The 19,426-nt window shown below is 39.4% G+C and overlaps 1 protein-coding gene across 2 annotated transcripts in view; it reads left to right on the plus strand.

Annotated features, from left to right (window-relative positions):
• iqgap2 (IQ motif containing GTPase activating protein 2) overlaps window positions 1–19,426 on the plus strand; it is a 289,641-nt gene that overhangs the window by 177,402 nt on the left and 92,813 nt on the right. For both annotated transcript variants that reach the window (XM_063049287.1, XM_063049288.1), the window contains exons 14-21: window positions 1,704–1,828; window positions 4,792–4,955; window positions 9,328–9,418; window positions 12,320–12,487; window positions 15,076–15,218; window positions 17,758–17,928; window positions 18,356–18,439; window positions 18,852–18,923. In XM_063049287.1, the coding sequence (XP_062905357.1) occupies window positions 1,704–1,828; window positions 4,792–4,955; window positions 9,328–9,418; window positions 12,320–12,487; window positions 15,076–15,218; window positions 17,758–17,928; window positions 18,356–18,439; window positions 18,852–18,923 (1,018 nt within the window). The remainder of the gene's footprint in view (window positions 1–1,703; window positions 1,829–4,791; window positions 4,956–9,327; window positions 9,419–12,319; window positions 12,488–15,075; window positions 15,219–17,757; window positions 17,929–18,355; window positions 18,440–18,851; window positions 18,924–19,426) is intronic.

Below are 19,426 nucleotides of genomic sequence, written 5' to 3' on the forward strand. Positions count from 1 at the left end.
TGGCTTGCATTATTTTGTCACTTGCTTCTTTATTTTTTTTTATTTTAATACTTATACAGACTTAAAATACTAACATTAATACTACTTCAAAAATATTTGAGGATTCTTTGTTCAGCTCCATCTATAGAATATCAAAGTTGTATATTTTCTGATCATAATGAGTGCAGTGGATAGAGGGGAACAGGTGGATGTCATATACTTGGATTTCCGGAAGGTGTTCTATAAGGTGTCACATAAGAGACTTGTAAATAAGATACCGATGCATGGAGTTGGAAGAAGTGTATTGGCATGGATAGTGGATTGGTTAACCAATAGAAGGCAGAGAGTTGGTATAAATGGGTGTTTCTCCGGCTGGCAGTCAGTGGTGAGTGGGGTGCCTCAGGGGGTTGCAGCTGTTCAGCATTTACATTGATGATTTGGAAGAGGGGACTGAGTGTAGCGTAGCAAAATTTGCTGCTGACACTAAACTGAGTGGAAAAGCAAATTGTACAGAGGATGTGGAGAGTCTGCAGAGGGATATAGATAGGTTAAGTGAATGGGCCAAGGTCTGGCGGATGGAATACAAGGCTGGCAAATGTGAGATCACCCACTTCGGAAAGAATAATAGAAGAGCAGATTATTATCTAAATGGTGAAAGATTGCAACATGCTGTTGTGCAGAGGGACTTGGGAGTGCTTGTTCATGAATCGCAAAAAGCTGGCTTGCAGGTACAACAGGTTATTAAGAAGACAAACGGAATGTTGGCCTTGATTGCTAGAGGGATTGAATACAAGAGCAGGGAGGTCATGCTGCAACTGCACAGGGTACGAGTAAGGCCGCACCTGGAGTACTGAGTGCAGTTCTGGTCTCCATACGTGAGGAAGGATATACTGGCTTTGGAGGCAGTGCAGAGGAGGTTCACCAGGTTGATTCCAGGGATGAAGGGGTTAAGCTCTGAGGAGAGATTGAGTCGCCTGGGACTATACTCTCTGGAGTTCAGAAAAATGAGAGAGGATCTTATAGAAACATACAAAATTTTGAAAGGGATAGATAAGAGAAGTGTTAAAGTTGTGTCCATTGTTAGGTGAGACTAGAACTAGGGGACATTGCCTCAAGATTCAGGGGAGAAGATTTAGGATGGAGATGAGGAGAAACTGTTTTTCCCAGAGAGTAGTGAATCTGTGGAATTCTCTGCCCAGGGAAGCAGCTGAGGCTTCCTCACTAAATATATTTAAGAAACAGTTAGATAGGTTTTTACATAGTAAGGAAATTAAGGGCTGTGGGGTAAAGGCGGGTAGATGGAGCTGAGTTTATGGACAGATCAGCCATGATTTTATTGAATGGCGGGGCAGGCTTGATGGGCCGGATGGCCTACTCCTGCTCCTATTTCTTATGTTCTTATGTTCCTGTTGTAGTGATACAGCAGAGAAACAAGCCCCTTGAACCTTTGGACTATGATTCTGATCTTTTTTCAAATCTGAATGTTGTTCTCTTGCTTTAAATATTGCGTTTCAAAAAAAAACCTAAAAAATTGTTCATCTATTCCAATCAAATAATATAAATCCTTCCTGAGCTGTTTCTACTGTAAACAATAGTTCTCTTATGTTTGGATTTGTGCACAAACTGTCTTAGCTGGGAGTTAAAGATGTGAGCGTGAAAGAGTAAAACAGTTTCCTGGATTGTGCTGTTAAAGAATCTTTTACATTCCACATTATTTCCCTCAGGTATGCAGACATGCTGCTACTCCTGAAGGCACAAGTTGCAGACCAGGGACAGCAGTACTTGAGTTGGAATGACATTCAGGCCTGTATTGAAGAAGTCAATGCCCAAGTTAAGGACGAAAGTGAACGTGAGTTGCTTCTATGAAATTTTAATAAGAGTCCCAATATTTCTTGGCTCCCCCTAAGATAGGGGTTCCCAACCTGGAGTCCATGGACTTCTTGGTTAATGGTATAAAAAACATTGGAACCCCTGCCCTACAGTCTCACTAGAGGATCCTTCAGTAGTTTCTTGCACTGTAGTTTGGAAAAGAAGCTAAACAAAAATTACTCCTTTAATTTTTAGAATTTTGGAATTATTTTCTTATAGTTTTAAACAGAGCTTACCAAAACGAACAGTAATGTAAATGATTTTATTGTTTAAAAATGTTTTTCATTTTAATATATGTACATTATGCAAATCCTGATGAAGGGTCTCAGCCCAAACGTTAATTGTTTATTCCGTTCCATAGATGCTGCCTGACCTGCTGAGTTCCTCCAGCATTTTGTATGTGTTATTACAAAAGATATGTAAAACAAACAGAAAGAGGGCGAGTCTTTATGAAAGAAAGGGGCTAGTGAGGGAGGCCACCAAGAGACGTATGATAACTCTGGAGGAGTTACAAGCTTCAGTGGCTGAGATAGGAGAGATTTGTATACAACAAATGTTGCCAGGGTGCTTCACCAGTCGCAGCTTTATGGGAGGGTGCCAAAGAGAGAGCCACTGCTGGAAAAAAAACTCACATGAAGTCTCGGCTAGAGTTTGCCAGAAGGCATATGGGAGACTTTGAAATCAGCTGGAAGAAGGTTCTATGGTCTGATTAAACCAAAATTGTGCTTTTTGCCGTATGACCAAACACTACGTTTGGTGTAAGCTGAACACAGCATATCATCAAAAACACACCGTCCCTACTGTGAAGCGTGGTGGTGACTGCATCATGCTGTGGGGATGCTTCACTGCAGCAGGCCCTGGAAGGCTTGTGAAGGTAGAGAGTAAAATCAATGCAGCAAAATACCAGAAAATCCTGGAGAAAAACCTGATGCAGTCTGCAAGAGAACTATAATGTTGGAGAACATTTGTTTTGCAGCAAGACAGTGATTCCAAGCATGAAACCAAAGCTAAACAGGAATGGTTTAAAAATAACACAGTTAATGTCCTGGAGTAGCCAAGTCAGAGTCCAGACCACAATCCAATTGAAAATTTGTAATTGAATTTGAAAGGGGCTGTTCACTCACGATCCCCATGCAATCTGACAGAGATTGAGCAGTTTTGTACAGAAGAACAGGGAAAAATTAGTGTCCAGATATACAAAGCTGATAGAGCCCTATCCACACAGACTCCAAGGGTGCATCTACTAAATACTGACTTGAAGGGGATGAATACTTACGCAATGAATTATTTTGTGTTTTATATTTGTAACTACTTTACAACACCTTGTAGATATCTGTTTTCACTTTGACACAAAAAAGTATTTTTCTGTTGATCAGTGTCAAAAAAGCCAAATTAAATCCACTTCCACTGTGATTCAATGTTGTAAAACATAAAAACTTCCGGGGTGGGGGCAGGGAGGGGAGGTGAATATTTTTTATAGGCACTGTATGTGAAACAAGGAGGTACCAGGCAAATTAAAATCAGAAGTAGTTTGACAAGGGCTTATAGAAGATACAGCAGCCATTGTATAATGTAGTTTATACCATCACTGTTCAGCTTGTGGTAGTATACAGTACCGTGCAAAAGTCTTAGCCTAATATATATAGCTAGTGTGCCCAAAACCTTCGCACAGTACTGTATTTGTCAACTGGAGCAGAGAGAGAGCTTGTAAATCTGACTGGAGCAAAGGATGTTGGGAATTGTGATGGTGGAGCACCGTGAGATGGATATAGGATAGAGAAGGAGTACAAGGGTGGGGAGTGGCACAGGGGCGGACATACACAGCTCTGAGACACCAGGCAAGGTCACTTAATTCCAAACAATTGGATTATTGATCATAACAAAATGTATCCCTGGTGCTTCCCTCTCCCTTCCTCTTTTCCCAACCATGATTCCCCTCTCCCTGCCCTCTTCCCTCTCTAAGTCCACAATAGATGCCAATATCAGAATCAGATTTATCACCATTCACATATGTCATGAAATTAGATTTTTTTTGGCAGTCCAGTGCAATACACAAAATTACTATAGTAGTATGCTGAAGTCATAGGCACACTTGCTATATATACTTTTACACAGTGCTGTATTTACTCATTATTGACAAAGTGAAAACCATTTGGATATTTACAATTTCCTGACTGGATTAAAATAGTTTGTTTCGCTTAGGTTCCTTTTGATATTAAAATAATAAATACAAAATTATTACATTACTGTATCATCTTTGTCTAGTGAGCAAACCATCCCCACAAACAATTACTGGATTTGAATCTGGAGGTTTATTGATTCGGCTGAAAATGAAAGGGAGAAATCAAAAGTCAGTGACTAAGTCTGTCCGTGAACACTGTTACTACTACTGTTTTAAAATATTTTATAATTTCAAAATATTAATTTCAAACAACAAATTGTGAAGAACTCATAGATTTATAATTTCAATTAAATTGCAATTAACATAGCAAATGGCATCATTAATGAAGAACTCAGTCACCTAAACAGCACAAAATTATTAGCTGCTCATAATATTCTGAGCCTTTGCATTTACTTCTGTAATTTTGAGATTAAATTACAAAGAAAAAAATATATATTCATCATTTCAATCTAGAGACATAAATTCTAATCGTACAAAGGCACATCGAAAATTTAAATCCGATGGCTTAAAAAAATAATGTCCATAATGGTGACTATGAAGATGATTCACTAAAAACCTTAAGGGTCAAAATTTTTCCCATTTTTTTCTGTCTTGATGGAATGTGGTTTCCGATTTCACAGGCAGACATGAATGCATGGGCAGTGGGTGATTACTCTGTAAGCATGGTGAATTAGCCAGATTTGAAGCTGTTAATCTTTCTAACATAATATTCCCATATGAATCATGCTAAATTCAGTATTGTTTTGATTTTTGCTTCACAGGGACTATTGCAGCTGGCCTTATCAATGACGCAGTAGATAAAAAAGATCCCAAGAAAACACTGGAAGCATTATTGGTGCCAACTGCCAAATTACAGGAAGTGAAGCCCTCAATTGCACAGCATTACCAAGATGTCTTGTGGGACACTAAGCAAGAGAAATGCAAAGTGAGTCTTTGTAAAATGCTTGGGTCTTTATTGTAATTATAATTCATCTGAAACTCTTTCAATGTAATTATCAATATAATGGTATTTTGAGATTATTTCTGTCCTAACCCAATCAATAGAATTTTTTCCTAATGTATTTTAATAGGGTTGTGTGCACTCCTTTCTCAATGTATAATCACAAACAAATTCAAAGGGAGTCAGGCTGTTCAAAGTTAGCTTAGTAATGTATATTATATGTTGATAAAACAGAATAGAAACAAGCATACACAAGTACATTCAGTGGCCACTTTATTAGCCATACCTGTACACCACCTGATTAATGCAAATATCTAATCACCCAATCATGCAGCAGCAACTCAATGCATAAAAAACATGGAGGCATCATCTAGTGTGGTGAAAACGTTTGTAGAGGTTTCATTTTCATAGCTGTCATTAGAGATAATAGCTGGTCAAGTGAAGAATATTCCATTGCACACCTGACTAAGCCTTGTTGCAGTTGGAAAGGCTTTGGGCAGTAAGGAGGCAAGTGAATGCTTAACTTTTGATCTGCCTTTGTGGCCACAATATTTATACATCCAGCCCAGTTAAAGTCCTTGTCAGAGCACTGATGAGAAATTAGCCGATGATAATGTAGTTGAACCTCATGGGGAAGTTGCTGTCTTCCTCTTGTGGGATGGAAGAACATGGGAGAAGCACCTCAAAGGAAGTGGGCTGAGAATGAGACTGGCGTGCTCCTGCATAAATATCCAGCAGCCGAGGTGACTGTGGTCTTGACTTCAATTATTTGTGTTTCAGAGGGCCCAGTGTACGGTATCTAAGTTTGCTGGTGATACTAAATTGAGTAGAAAAGCAAATTGTGCAGAAGATACAGAGAGAGATATACATAGGTTAAGTGAGTGGGCAAGGGTCTGGCAGATGGAGTACAATGTTGGTAAATGCGAGGTCATCCACTTGGGAAGGAGAGCAGATTATTACTGAAATGATTAAAAATTACAGCAAGCTGCTGTGCGAAGGTACTTGTGAGTACTTGTGCATGAATCACGAAAGGTTGGTTTGCGGGCGCAGCATGCTATCAAGAAGGCAAATGGAATGTTGGCCTTCATTGCTACAGGGATTGAATTTAAGTACAGGAAGGTTATGCTGCAATTGTACAGGGTACTGGTGAGGCTGCACCTGGTGTACTGTGTGCAGTCTGGTCTCCATACTTGTGGAAGGATGTACTGGCTTTGGAGGGCGGTGCACAGCAGGTTCACCAGGTTGATTCCAGAGACGACGGGGTTAGACTGTGAGGAGAGATTAAGTCGCCTGGGACTGTACTCACTGGAATTCAGAAGAATGAGAAGAGATCTTATAGAAACATATAAAATTATGAAAGGGATCGATAAGAGGTAGGAAAGTTGTTTCCACTGGTAGGTGAGACCAGAACTAGGGGTCATAGCCACAAGATTCAGGGGAGTAGATTTAGGGTGGAGATGAGGAGGAACTGCTTTTCCCAGAGAGTGGTGAATCTGTGGAATTCTCTGCCCAATGAAACAGTGGAGGCTACCTCAGAAAATATATTTAAGACCATAAGACAAAGGAGCAGAAGTCGGCCATTCGGCCCATTGAGTCTGCTCCGCCATTTTATCATGAGCTAATCTATTCTCCCATTTAGTCCCACTCCCCCGTCTTGTCACAACCTTTAAGACAAAGTTGGGTGGGTTTTTGCATAACAGGGGCTTTAAGGATTATGGGGGAAAGGCAGGTAGGTGGAGATGTGTCTGTGGCCAGATCAGCCATGATCTTATTGAATGGCAGACCAGACTTGACAGGCCAGATAGCCTACTCCTGCTCCTATTTCTTATGTTCTTTGTAAGTTAGCTTAAACTCGTGGTCTGGATTTTGTGCATTATTTCACGTTTTTATCATGTGGAGAAGTAAGCTTTTTTTTGCCTGAATCAAATTTTTTTTTAGCAGTATGATAATTCAGTTCTCAGACCACTTCTGCAAAACATTTACTGAATATGGTTTCAAATATCACCTGCAGAACAGTACCGCTGTGCCTAAGTTTCATATCTCACCATTTTCTGGGAAAGCCAATAGTATTTAGAGATGCTTGTGAAAATGCTTTTACAGGGAATGGATTTGATAAAATATATTGTGAGGTCAATAGGAAGGACTGAATGACAAAGTGAATCTCTGAAGTAACTTCTAAATGCATATCGTGTCGATTTTGAGTATGGACTATTTAATTCAGAGCGTAAGTGACTAGTACCTCTTGGCTGATGGCTCTACTTCCACTTCACTTTTTTTTATTGTAATCCAAGGATATACACTATATATAATTTTTTAAAATGAGTTTGCAATTCTGCCACAATGAAGGAGTTGAATTTAATGGTGCAACCTTGTAGAAACTAATACCATAACCTACAATCTATAAATATGCAAGTTTCCACTTAACTCTGACTAAGTAACTTGGGTGCTCATCCAAAATATTACTGTGAGGCTGGGTCAATAAATGTCTTATCATTGCAGAATTCCAAATTGCATTAGGTATCCTTCAGCTTGTGCTACCATTCAGCATATTTTCAATATTTGAAAGTACAACAATTTCCATTCTCATTTTGATCATGCAGTTGCTTAATAAGAGCAGAAGAAATTGGAGGTAGAGTATGCCATGTGACCCTTGAATCCTCAGTTAGATCATCCACTAGATTCTAATTCAATAATACTTTAGTTCATAAGACATAGGAGAAAAGTTCGGCAATTCAACCCATTGAGTTTGCTCCACTGTCATGGCTGATTTATTATCCCTCTCAACACCACGCTCCTGCCTCCTGCCCATAACCTTTGCCACCTTTACTAATCAAGAACCTATCAACCTTCACTTTAAATATACACAATGACTTGGCCTCCACAGCCAAATGTGGCAGTGAATTCCACAACTTCACTAGCCTCTAGCTAAAGAAATTCCTCCTCATCCTTGTTGTAAAGGGATGTCTTTCTATTCTGAGGCTGTGCCTTCTGGTCCTAGACTCACCCACTATAGGAAACATGCTCTCCACATCCACGCTTTCTAGGCCTTTCAATATTCTATTGGCTTCGATGAGATCCTCCCTAGTTCTTCTAAGCTCCAGCGAGTACAAGCCCGGAATCATAAAACGCTCCTCAAATGTTAACCCTTTCATTCCTGGGATCATTCTTGTGGACCTCTTCTGAACCCTCTCCAAGGCCAGCACATCCTCTCTTAGGTAAGGGACCCAAAACAGTTTATAATAGTCCAAGTAGAGTCTGGTCGATGTCTTCTAATGCCTCAGCATTACATCCTCACTGCTGTATTCTAGTGCTTTTGAAATGAATCCTAATATTGCATTTGCCTTCCTTACCACTGACTCAACCTGCAAGTTAGCCTTTACAGAATCCTGCACAAGGACTCCCAAGTCCCTTTGCACCTCTGAATTTTGAATGTTCTCCCCACTGAGAACGCAGTGTATGCCTTTACTCCCTCTAGTGAAATGCATGATTATACACTTCCCTACACTATAATCCATCTGTCACATCTTTGTCCATTCTCCTAATTTATTGAAGTCCTTCTGTAGACTTCCAGCTTCTTCAACACTACCTGCCCCTTCACCTATCTTCGTATTATCTGCAAACATGGCCATAAAGCTGTCATACAATGTGAAAAGAAGCGGTCGCAGTCCCAACACCAACCCCCGTGGAGCACCGCTAGTCACCGGCATCCAACCAGTAAAGGCCCCTTTTTCCTCCACTCTTTGCCTTCTGCCATCCAGTTAATCCTCCATCCGTGCTTGTATCTTTCCAGTAATACCATGGGCTGTTGTCTTGGTTAGCTGTCTCATCTGTGGCACCTTGTCCAAGGCCTCTGAAAATCTAAGTAAACAACATCCACTGATTCTCCTCTGTCTATCCTGCGAATTATTTTCTCAAAGAATTTCAATATATTTGTCAGAAGATTTTCCTATCCTATCCCTGAGCTTTGAAATGCAGCTAAAGTGCAAAACCAATGCGAATTATTTTTGATTTTGTTTGCAAGTCTTCAATTAACAGAAAAACTTAATATTTAAACCTTTATAAGTCCGAGAGTTACAATAATACATGTTTGGTAATTTGGTGATATTAAAGATTTTCATAAAATTTATGAAATCTGTATAGATTTTCCCTGTAATGATCATTTTGAATTCAAATGCACAAAGGATTTAATCTGGATCTGAAGAGTTTCTCTTTGCTTCGTCACGTGTTGGCTAATCTAAGCTATAGTTGAACCTGTCCATATTGTTTGAGCTTATTGGAGAATGCTTCTGTATTTTCTGGTTTCATGTTGTATTTGGACTGTAACATTGTTATTTTAATTTACATGTCAACACTGAAGATATGTCAAGATGACACAGCAACATTGTGTATAGATGAGTTACAGGAAGCAATCTTTTCTGCAAACAAGGACACTGAGGAAGCCCATTCCTGTGAGTAAAAACAGACGTGCCTGGGGATGCGGGGAGAGGACTTCAAATTTTCACTTTCAACAACAAAAAACTCTAGTAATGGACCAGATCGCACTCCACCCAACTCACAGTTGAATCCCATCCCCCCACGTTCAATAGCCACGCCCCCCACTCTCCAGCCGGTTAACCTTCTCCCATCACGTGAATCCTGAGATCCTGCTGGCATCACTGACTCATTCATTTTCTGAGGTAGACTGCGCAACAGAAGGCAGCTAGGCTCAGGAGTCAGAGTCTCAGTAATGTTCAGCAGTCAGAGTCCTTTCCCATTATTTCCAAACGTTCATGTTGGCCAGGTGCAGATGGAAGCAGATGAGAAAAATGTAACAGATTAAAAAAAAGAAAAATGTAAATAACTAAAAATTTAAAATTAATTTAAAACACAACATGCGCTTGTTCTTTGAAATGAAAGTCAGAGAGACCCCATTTGAATAAATGGGCAGTGTAAGGTGAGTCTCTTATGACTGGAGTACAGCTGAGGGGCCAGATGCATCCTGGGTAGAGTAACAGCTCAGATGCACATGGAATTGACCTCTAGTACTTTGATGACTTCCATGTTGCAGTACGTATCTGGGATGTAATGCTCCACTCACTAAAATCAGCCAGTGATGAGTTCTTGCCTGAAGTAAATACCAAGCAGGGGACTGGTGTTCAAAGCCAAATAACGGAACTTGCTCTTCCACAGCTTCTCAGAATCTGTAAATTTAAAGAAAAACTAGTGATACTGAAAATGCTGCAAAAACTCAATAGGTCAGGCAGACTTACTGGAAAGAAAACAGAGTTAACATTTCAGGTTGAAGACTTTTAGTTATTTCATCATTATTTGAGTGAGTGCTTGTGGCTTTTCTGTCTTCATCTCTTCAGAAATTGCTGTTCTCCTGAGGGATGGGTAAAATTCACTGAGCTGAAAGAAAACATTCACCAGGATTAATTCCCATCTCCAGCAGACTGGATAGGATTTAAAAGAAGAGATTGTTCTATTTACTTTCTTGCTGCTCATACATTTCTCATGGAATAGAAAGAGAAATGTTCTGTGAATCTGTATTGCTAGAGTAGGTTACATGGTGTTCCTCAGGTTTTGCATCCTTTGGGTAGTGAACATGTGCTTTTATAAAGACTGGGTTGTGGCCCATGGCTGTTGGTGTAATTTGTAAATTGATTTTGTTCTATTGGTACACTTGCCCCTCGTTTGGATTCATGATAGGAGTTTAAAGTAATTGTCTTGTAGCATTGCAAAAATGCTTCCATCCTTTGGATGAGGTGAAATGTTAAAGTCCAGGTGGATGTTGAGAGCTTCTTTGCGAGAAGAACAGGGGCCACACCACAAGTCAGAATTATTCTGTTGACTAAAACTCTCATTTAAGCCATGTTGTTTGAGTGCTTTTCAGTTTGCCAGGTAATGGCTGTCACTGTATTCCTTACTGATGGGAGGGTTGAAGCTTTGCAACTTTTTGTTTACTTAGAGCTCCTTATAAACCATTGAGTAGTTTATTATGTAGGTATTGCTGTCAGTTGAGAGGAGTAGAGTTGAAGCTGAATTTAGTGCTCTACTCCTATATTGAACTGAGCTCCATTTTGTAATGATTGGCCTGAGATGAACTCCAACATTTCTGCTTCCTCCGAGGAGAATTTTAACTTGGACCTCTTGGAAGAATGGCACTTGTATCCAAAAGTGATGAATCCCAATAAATACGTTACATAAATACAATAAATACAACCTGCAGCTTTCTCCACTACATTACCTCCTGCTATTATTTCTGTAAGGACTGTTACCTATTCTCTCTGCTGTATCTGCTCTGATGACTCACTGTCCACTCCTGCATCTTCACCATTATTCAATCAGAAAGTGCCCTTTCACAACACTTTCCCATGCAATACTTGCCTTTACCATGCAGTCCTTCTCGCAATCCAGCAATCCAAGTGGTGCAGCGGCTGGCTTGCAATTTGTTGCACATCATTCAGTAATCACAATGTGGTCTCTTCAGTAATGGAAGTAGCTGAAGTGACCACTTTACAGAGTACCTCTACTCACTCTGCAAGGTGACCCATTCAATTCTACATCTACTGCTAGTCTGAACTTTATTTGCCTTTTTAACTTAATATAATGATCCCTAATATGTGCTGAACGTACACTGCCTCAACTTCTATCTTCTAAATACTGTACTGAATTCAACCATTTCATGCAGCATATCTTCAATTGTATCTATAACAAGGAAATCTTACTTTGCTCATTTATGACATTACGTTTTGGTAATATTGCAGCTAGGGAAACAAGAATTTAAAGCTCAGCTGAACAGCACAATACAATATGCTTCCATGTAGAAACAAATTGATTAATTGTAAGATTAACAGTAGAGAGACTGTAAAGGTAATATAAAGAGAATGTGAGCTTGATGAAATGACTGTGAGGAATAAAGTTTGAATTCAGAGAGAAAAAGAGGAAGAAGAGTATTTCATTTTCACTAGAAGGATTCACAAGTTGTTGTCATAGGACAACTTGGACTGTGCAGCATGTTGTATTTGTGTTCACTGCACAGACACTGCAGTGGAATAGTGGCATAGATAGTGAGATGCCTCTTTCATGCAGCCAACAAAATTCTGACAGTCATATCTGCCCCATAACTGAAAGTGTTGCCCTTTTCACATAAATGCTTAAAACCATTTCCCTCAAAATATTATTGAACGTCTGAGCTAAGTTTATAAATGCACATGAAAAGGAAGGATGAAACATTGAAGTTCAACTCTTGTGAATGAGTGAATCATCAATTCTGATGTGCAAATCCTGATTGGGGAAAAAATGTTTTATTTTTCATTTTGAGAGATATAACACCTCATGCATTTCTCCTTTCTTTGCTTCTTCTTTAGTGGCCACTGCGATATCTGAGATTAACTCGGCGGTTGAGAAGGGTGACCCACAGCTATCGTTGGCTGCACTACAGTCTTCAAAAATCAGTGCAAGAGAGGTTGTACCAGAATGTTCAAATACCTATCAGAATAAGCTCTTTGAAGCAAAGAAGCAGAAGTCTGGAGATGGTATGAAACACATGATCTGCTGCAATTTCCCCTAGCATTATCTGTAATATAATTGGGGAAACTAAGAGGAAGATGGCTTAGCTGGCATGGAATATTGGGATATCTTGAACTGTCCAAGTGAAGTTCCATTCAGTGATTTCAGTACAATTTTTGTGCTGGAAGGGCCACATAATTAGTCAACCCCAGAAGCCAAATTTATCTTTTATGGGTGATTTTTTTTATTCAGGATTTGACCAAAATTGGGAATTGCATTTCATGAATGATGGAAAAAATTTCAAGATTTTTTTTTTGATGTTCCTTGGCTTAAGATAGAACCAGTTTCGCTGTAAGTTGGCAAAATATTGTGGATGGTGAATCATTCAGTTTAAAGCTATCTGAGTGCTATCTGGCAGCAGTTGTGAAGAGAGAAATATAGTTAAACTTTCAACCTGAACTGCTGAAGAACATCTAATTCTGGGGCACAGGTCTTTACTGTATAACAGACTGCCATTAGTCAGTGGCAGCAGATTTCTTGAGGGGGAAAAAAAACTGAATTGGCTGAACTCCAGCCAATATGATGCTTGATTTCTCAAGAGAAAACCAGTCAGGTCAGGACATCTAACTGACAATGCAGACATCTCAGCTCCATACCTTGTGTTCACATGTTACCAGATGAGAGTGGGAAGTTCTATAGCTTTTTCCACAGATTTTATTTTCACCATCAGTTTAATGGGATGAAATCAGACCTGAAAGCTGTGCTGAACTGGCAGATAGATTACTTGCATCTGCACCTCCCGCCCCCCCAGCCTGGTTCCTTAAACATGAGGACTACTCTGCTGCTTTGGTTAAAATATTATTCCAAACTATGTCTGGTACTGCTCTTTCAACAGCCTTCAGAATTTTGGACCTTTATTCATTCATCACGTATGATCTTGAATGCAGAAGTAGATTTTTGATGCTTGGAATATTGGTGGAAAGAAAGTCCATTTATTATCAGAGAGACTTCACTAAATTGACCGAATTTTTAAAAAAACAAATAAAATTTGCTGTTTCGACTATATCAGTGGTTTGTTTGACAGTTTTTAAACCTCATGTAAGTTTGATTCTCAAGACTACTGTATTCTAATATCTTTAAATGGAAAAAGTCAAATTCAGTATATTTCTTGCCACAAGAAGTTTTTTCACTATCTAACGTATGTCATTGATTTCATGTTTACTTTAAATTTATGTTCAAGCTCAGAATCAGAAGCCAGTTTATTATCAGTGAGTTGTATGATGTAAAGAGTTGTCACAGGACAGTGCAAAGACATAAGTTATTGTAGATTACAGAAGTAAATAGTGTGAGATAGCACTCATGAGCCGCCAGAAATCTGATAGCGGTGGGGGGCGGGGGTTGCGGAGAAGCTGGTTCTGAATTGTTGAGTGTGAGTCCTCAGGCTCCTGTAGCTCCTCCTTGATGACAGGAATGAGACAGGGACATGTCTGAAGGTCGTTAATGATGGATGTATCTGCTGTGAGGTAGCACCTCTTAAAGTGGTGCGGAGTGCTGTGTCCGTGACGGAGCCGGCTGAGCCTGGTACCCAGTCTCTTGCGATCCTGTACCTTGGAGCCTTCGTGCCGGGCTGGGATGCACCCTACGGGAATTTTGTAAGTGTGTCTGATGTACTGATACGTCAAAGGGGCTCAATTCCTAATGAAGCAGAATTGCTCTTGTGCCTTCTTCACGATTGCATCAGTGTCTTAGGTCCAGGATAGATCCTCCAAGATGTTGACGCATAGGGCCTTAAAGCTATTCACCTTTTCCACTGTTGGTCCCTCAATGAAGACTGGCGTGTGTGGTCCAAATTTCCCTCCTTGAAGTCCACAGTCAATTCCTTGGTCTTGCTGACATTAAGTGCAAGATTGTTGCTGTGACACCATTCAAACAGCTGATCTATCTCACTCCTGTATGCCTCCTTGTTGCTGTCTGAGATTCTACCAACATCATTGGTGTCATCAATGAATTTATAGGAGGCATTTGCTCAGTGCTTAGCTACACATCATGAGTATAGGGAGAATAGAGCAGTGTACTGAGGATGCATCCCTGAGGTGTGCCTGTGTTGATCGTCAGCAATCCGCTTAGGCTGTGGTTTTCCAACGAGGAAGTCAAGGATGCGTTTGCAGAAGAAGGGTAAAGGGGCCCAGGTTTTGAATTTTGGTGATTAGTACTGGGAGGATGATGATATTGATTGCTGAGGTAAATAGTAGCCGGCCATGTGCTTAAATGGTTGTGCAAATATACCAAAGCAGAGTGGAGAACCAGTGAGACTGCATCGGCTGTAGACCTATCGCAGGGATCGGCAAAGTGCAGTAAGTAGAGGTCCTTGCTCAGGAAGGGGTTAATTTTAGCCATGACCAGCCTTTCAAAGCTTTACTTGAGTGGAGTTTAATGAGCAAAATAACTTGCAGCTAAAAGCTCTTGGGCATTGTAAAAGGAAGTAATTTGGATGCATTATTGACCCCATTAGACTTGTATCTTTAAGTCCAAAATGGATACAGCTCCTCACTAATCAGGAAGTGCTTAATAGGATTGGTAATGTGAAATTGTCTTTTGTATCTTCCATGTACAGGACCCAATGAAAGTCTTTGGGTAATGCACAAGATAAAAGGCATATATGAGTATTACCACAACCTGGAAACAGCAGAAGGCACATGGGAAAAACCCGAGCACTTTGTACAGAACAACACCCAGCTTAGTCGAGAAGAAATTCAGGTATTGTCAGAATTTGATATTTGTATTTGTCCCACAGTCCCTAAGCAGCCCTCTTGCTGATCTGAAGAGCTGTGGTAAGCTGATCGTCTCGATACCTGCTGGGCAGCATGGAGACTGAGCCTGACAAGGGCTTTCTCACTGATGGTTAGAGATATTTAAAAAGCATTCAAATTATTGAATAATTTTAAAATTTAAGTGATTTTTCAAAACCTGTATTGTGGGCCAAAGGGCCTGTAATGTGCTGTAGATTTCTATGTTCTAAATATTTGAAATTAGAAGGATATTAGAACTAAAACATTCAATAATTGAAATAAATGGCACACGTATTTATACTTTTTCATGGGATTGGCTCCATCCCAGTAAATGATGTCATTCAGATGGCAGTCCTCCCTGCCTTAGAGCTGAGTAAAGTTGTAAAGTGTAAAGTTTATGTAAAGTTCATGAAGCTTCCCCTCCAGCACTATAGGTCTCCACAACAGAATTCAATGATGATTCTGGTAAAGGAGCATTTTGTGGGAATTGCCAGCTGATAATGGTTTCCTTTGGAACTGCTGGTGAACTATCAGCACCACAGACCATTGTTTAAGCCTATCACCCTTTGATAAGAACTCTATAGCAGATATATTAATTCCGCCATCAAAGATATTGCCTAATTCCAATAGTGTTTTACAATAGGAGCTGGTGCTTATATACAGTCTGATGTTGTTATAAATTAGTATAAGATTTACATACCAAGCACAGTGACATAGAAACTTGTATTGGTGCAATGAGGAATCCATCTTTGTGCATCTATTTTTGTTTACTGATTTTTTTAATGTAAATATTTGTCCTTCACATGCAAGTAAAATTTGCTTTTACATTTAATATTGTTTACAACATCATGAATTACTTTGCTCAGGCAGTGGGGGAAAAATTTTCAGGAATAGCTGCAGTAGAGTTTGCAATATATTCAGCCTTGTATGGACAGTTGCAACACCACAGTTAAGTGTTCTCTGGCTCTGGTAGCCATGGCCACATGCCTGAAGCTATGGCAATTAGAGCCATTTGGTGAAAGGTAGAAGGTTTAGAGGAGTTGTATGATTCCGTGATTCTATAAGCCATTGACGTCTTTGTTCAAATGACTTGCCCGACACTTATCCCAGAATCATCCAATTATATAGGATATTAACAGGTCTTTTGGCCCAACTCATTCATGCCTATCAGGCTGCCGAACTGAGCTAATAGCTCTTGCCTCCTAAACCTGTCTTATCCTTGTACTGATCCAAATGTCTTAAATATCAGAATTGGTGCTGCCTCTACCACATCCTCCAGCAGCTCATGGCGTGTACCCATCTCATTTGTGTGTGTGTGTGTGTTGGGGGGGGAGGAATGCCTCTCAGTTCCCTTTTAAATCATTCCCCTGTCATTTTAAATCAAAGTTCAAAGTAAATTTATTATCTAAGTACATCAACACACAGTGGCCACTTTGTTGGGTCCACCTGGACACCTTGTTAATGCAAATATCTAATCAGCCAATCCTGTGGCAGCGACTCAATGCATAAAAGCATGCAGACATGGTCAGTTGTTGTTCAGATCAAACATTAGAAAGGGGGAAAACTATGATCTAAATGACTTTGACTGCTGAATGGTTGTTGGTGCCAGATAGGGTGGTGTGAGTATCTCAGAAAATGCTGATCTCTAGGGATTTTCCTGCACGACAGTCTCCAGGGAAGGGGTTTCCAGCCTTTTTTATGCCTTAGAGCTTTACCATTAACCAAGAGATCCATGGACCACATGCTGGGAACCGTTACTCTAGAGATTGCAGAAAATAGTGCAAAAAAAAATCCAGTGAGTGGCAGTTCTGTGGTGAAAACACCTTGTTAATGAGAGAGGTCAGAGGCAACTGGCCAGACTGGTTCAAGCTGACAGTAATTCAGATATCAATGTGTTACAACGGTGATCCACAGAAAGGCATCTCTGAACACACAATGTACTTAACCTTGAGGTGAATGGGCTGGAGCAGCAAATGACCACACTGGGTTCCACTCCTGTACCTAATAAAGTAGCCACTGAGTGTCCAATAGGAATATCTGAGAGTTATACATCTGGTTTCGGATGAAAATGTCTGAAGCACAATATCTATAATAACTGAATGAGACTAGCTGTACCTTGCTGTCGCTGCATGATCGCCTAAGGGGACACGCATCTAGTTAAACTGCTGCAGGTTAATTCTTCCCTTCAATCTCTGTTTTTTTAACTGCTTTACATCCAAATTAATGCAGCCACCTGCTTTCAAGTTAGAGCTCAAGCTCCAGAGCATTTATTTAACATGCTTAGCTTTGGCTCCAATTTTTGCAAAAAGCAATCGGGATCAAAGAATGCATGGAACCAATAGCCGGTGTCAAATATCGCGCTCTGCCAATTTGCTTCCAACTGTTTTTCATCATGTACAAAGTGATGCCCAAGTGACTTTTATAAATTTCTTGCATCAACATGAATAATTTGTATTGTTGACTGATTTTTCTGATTCCAACTGACGATGCTTTTGATTATTTATCAGGATATTACTGACCAAATAACGACAGCCTATCACCGTGAGCAGCTATGGCTCGCTAACGAGGGCCAAGTCATCCGTCTGCAGGCACATGCAAGAGGCTACCTTGTAAGGAAAGCTTATACTGAACGAAGGAACTACCTCCACAAACAGGAACCTTCAACCATCCGGATACAGGTGTGGGTGGAAATTAAATAGTTATAAATAAACATGAGAGAATATATTAGTGTAAATTTATTTTATTTCACCATTCACCCATGTTCAATGTTTTGAGTGACCAGATGCTTACTAACTGTGTTTCTCTGGCAACAGGATTGCTAATCCAGTGTAAAAAAAAAATTTTTTAAACATATTTAATATTTTGAAAGTGAATTCCTTCATTGATAATTGTGTTCTGTTCATATGGATATGTTAATTTATTTTTGTTTTCACATAATGCCTCATTTGAATATTAACACTCAGTAATTATTGTTTTAAAGTTTGAGTATTCCTTCGAGTATTTATGCTGCAGTAATAGTGAGGCTTGTATATACAGTATATGTGGGAAATGGTGTCCAAGTTCGAGGAAAATTTTCTTTAATCCTCTCTATGCTTTTTTTTATAGTCATCTTGGAAAGGATATAAACAGAGGAAATCTTACAAGAACAGGTTAAGGATCATACAAGATAATATTACTGCTATTATCAAGGTATTTTTATTTCGTGTTATAGATTTAAGAATGTTTTAGGAACAGTTTCTTCACTTCTGCAATCTAATTATGAACAGTCCATGAATCCATGTTACCTCACTACTTTATGCATCCTTTGCACTAATTTTTTTTTTGTATTTCTTGTTATAATTTGTAGTTTTTAATGCTTGGAACTGTAGTGCTGCCACAAAACAGCAATTATCATGATACATCCCAGTGATTATAAACCTTATTCTGATAGCTTTTATGAGTCAGGAAAATATTGTATGATAAAATCTTCATATTAATTATATATCTGCAAACAACCATCACCTTGCAACTGAAAAGGAAGTTGAGAAACAGAGCCCAGTTAATGATTATATCCTAAACATATTAAGAAAAATTCTACAACCCATGTGTACTGTTTCTATAGATCCAGTCAATGGTAAGGATGTGGAAAGCAAGAAAGGCGTATCGTGCACGATGTCAGTACTTCAAAGATCATGTGAGTTGAACCTATAGGTGGCTTCCATTTTCAAGAGGTCATCTACATTTTCAAGAACTTTGCTCGGTCCATGGTGTGACTGGGAGTTGAATTTGTAAAATGGTCTCTTTGATAGATTATCCTTTCACTCTAGTTTTCTTACTTGCAGTGAATGAAGTTTTTGCTTTATCATGGGTTCAAAAAGAGCGGCAGCTGTCTGCTCCTGTTTGTTGTAAATTTGAATTATACTGTCCTGCTATGCAATGGGATTAGAATAAAGGCAACTTGCCTGCTTTGGCTGAAAGTGAAATTACAGAAGGTGTTAGAAGGAGTATAAAGTTGTAGTAAAACATCTTTTAACTATATTTTGACAAGATAACAAATATATGTAATAGCTCAGATACTTAATTAGTATTATGTTTTGGTTAAAAACATGCACTAGTATGTCAAATAAATTAGCAATAAAGTATTTCATGCAAGCGAGTTAGAGCTGTATGCCTGCCCACCAAAAGGGGGAGTTGTAA

The sequence above is a fragment of the Mobula hypostoma genome, chromosome 5 (genome assembly GCF_963921235.1).
Source record: "Mobula hypostoma chromosome 5, sMobHyp1.1, whole genome shotgun sequence".
Taxonomy (NCBI): Eukaryota; Metazoa; Chordata; class Chondrichthyes; order Myliobatiformes; family Myliobatidae; genus Mobula; species Mobula hypostoma.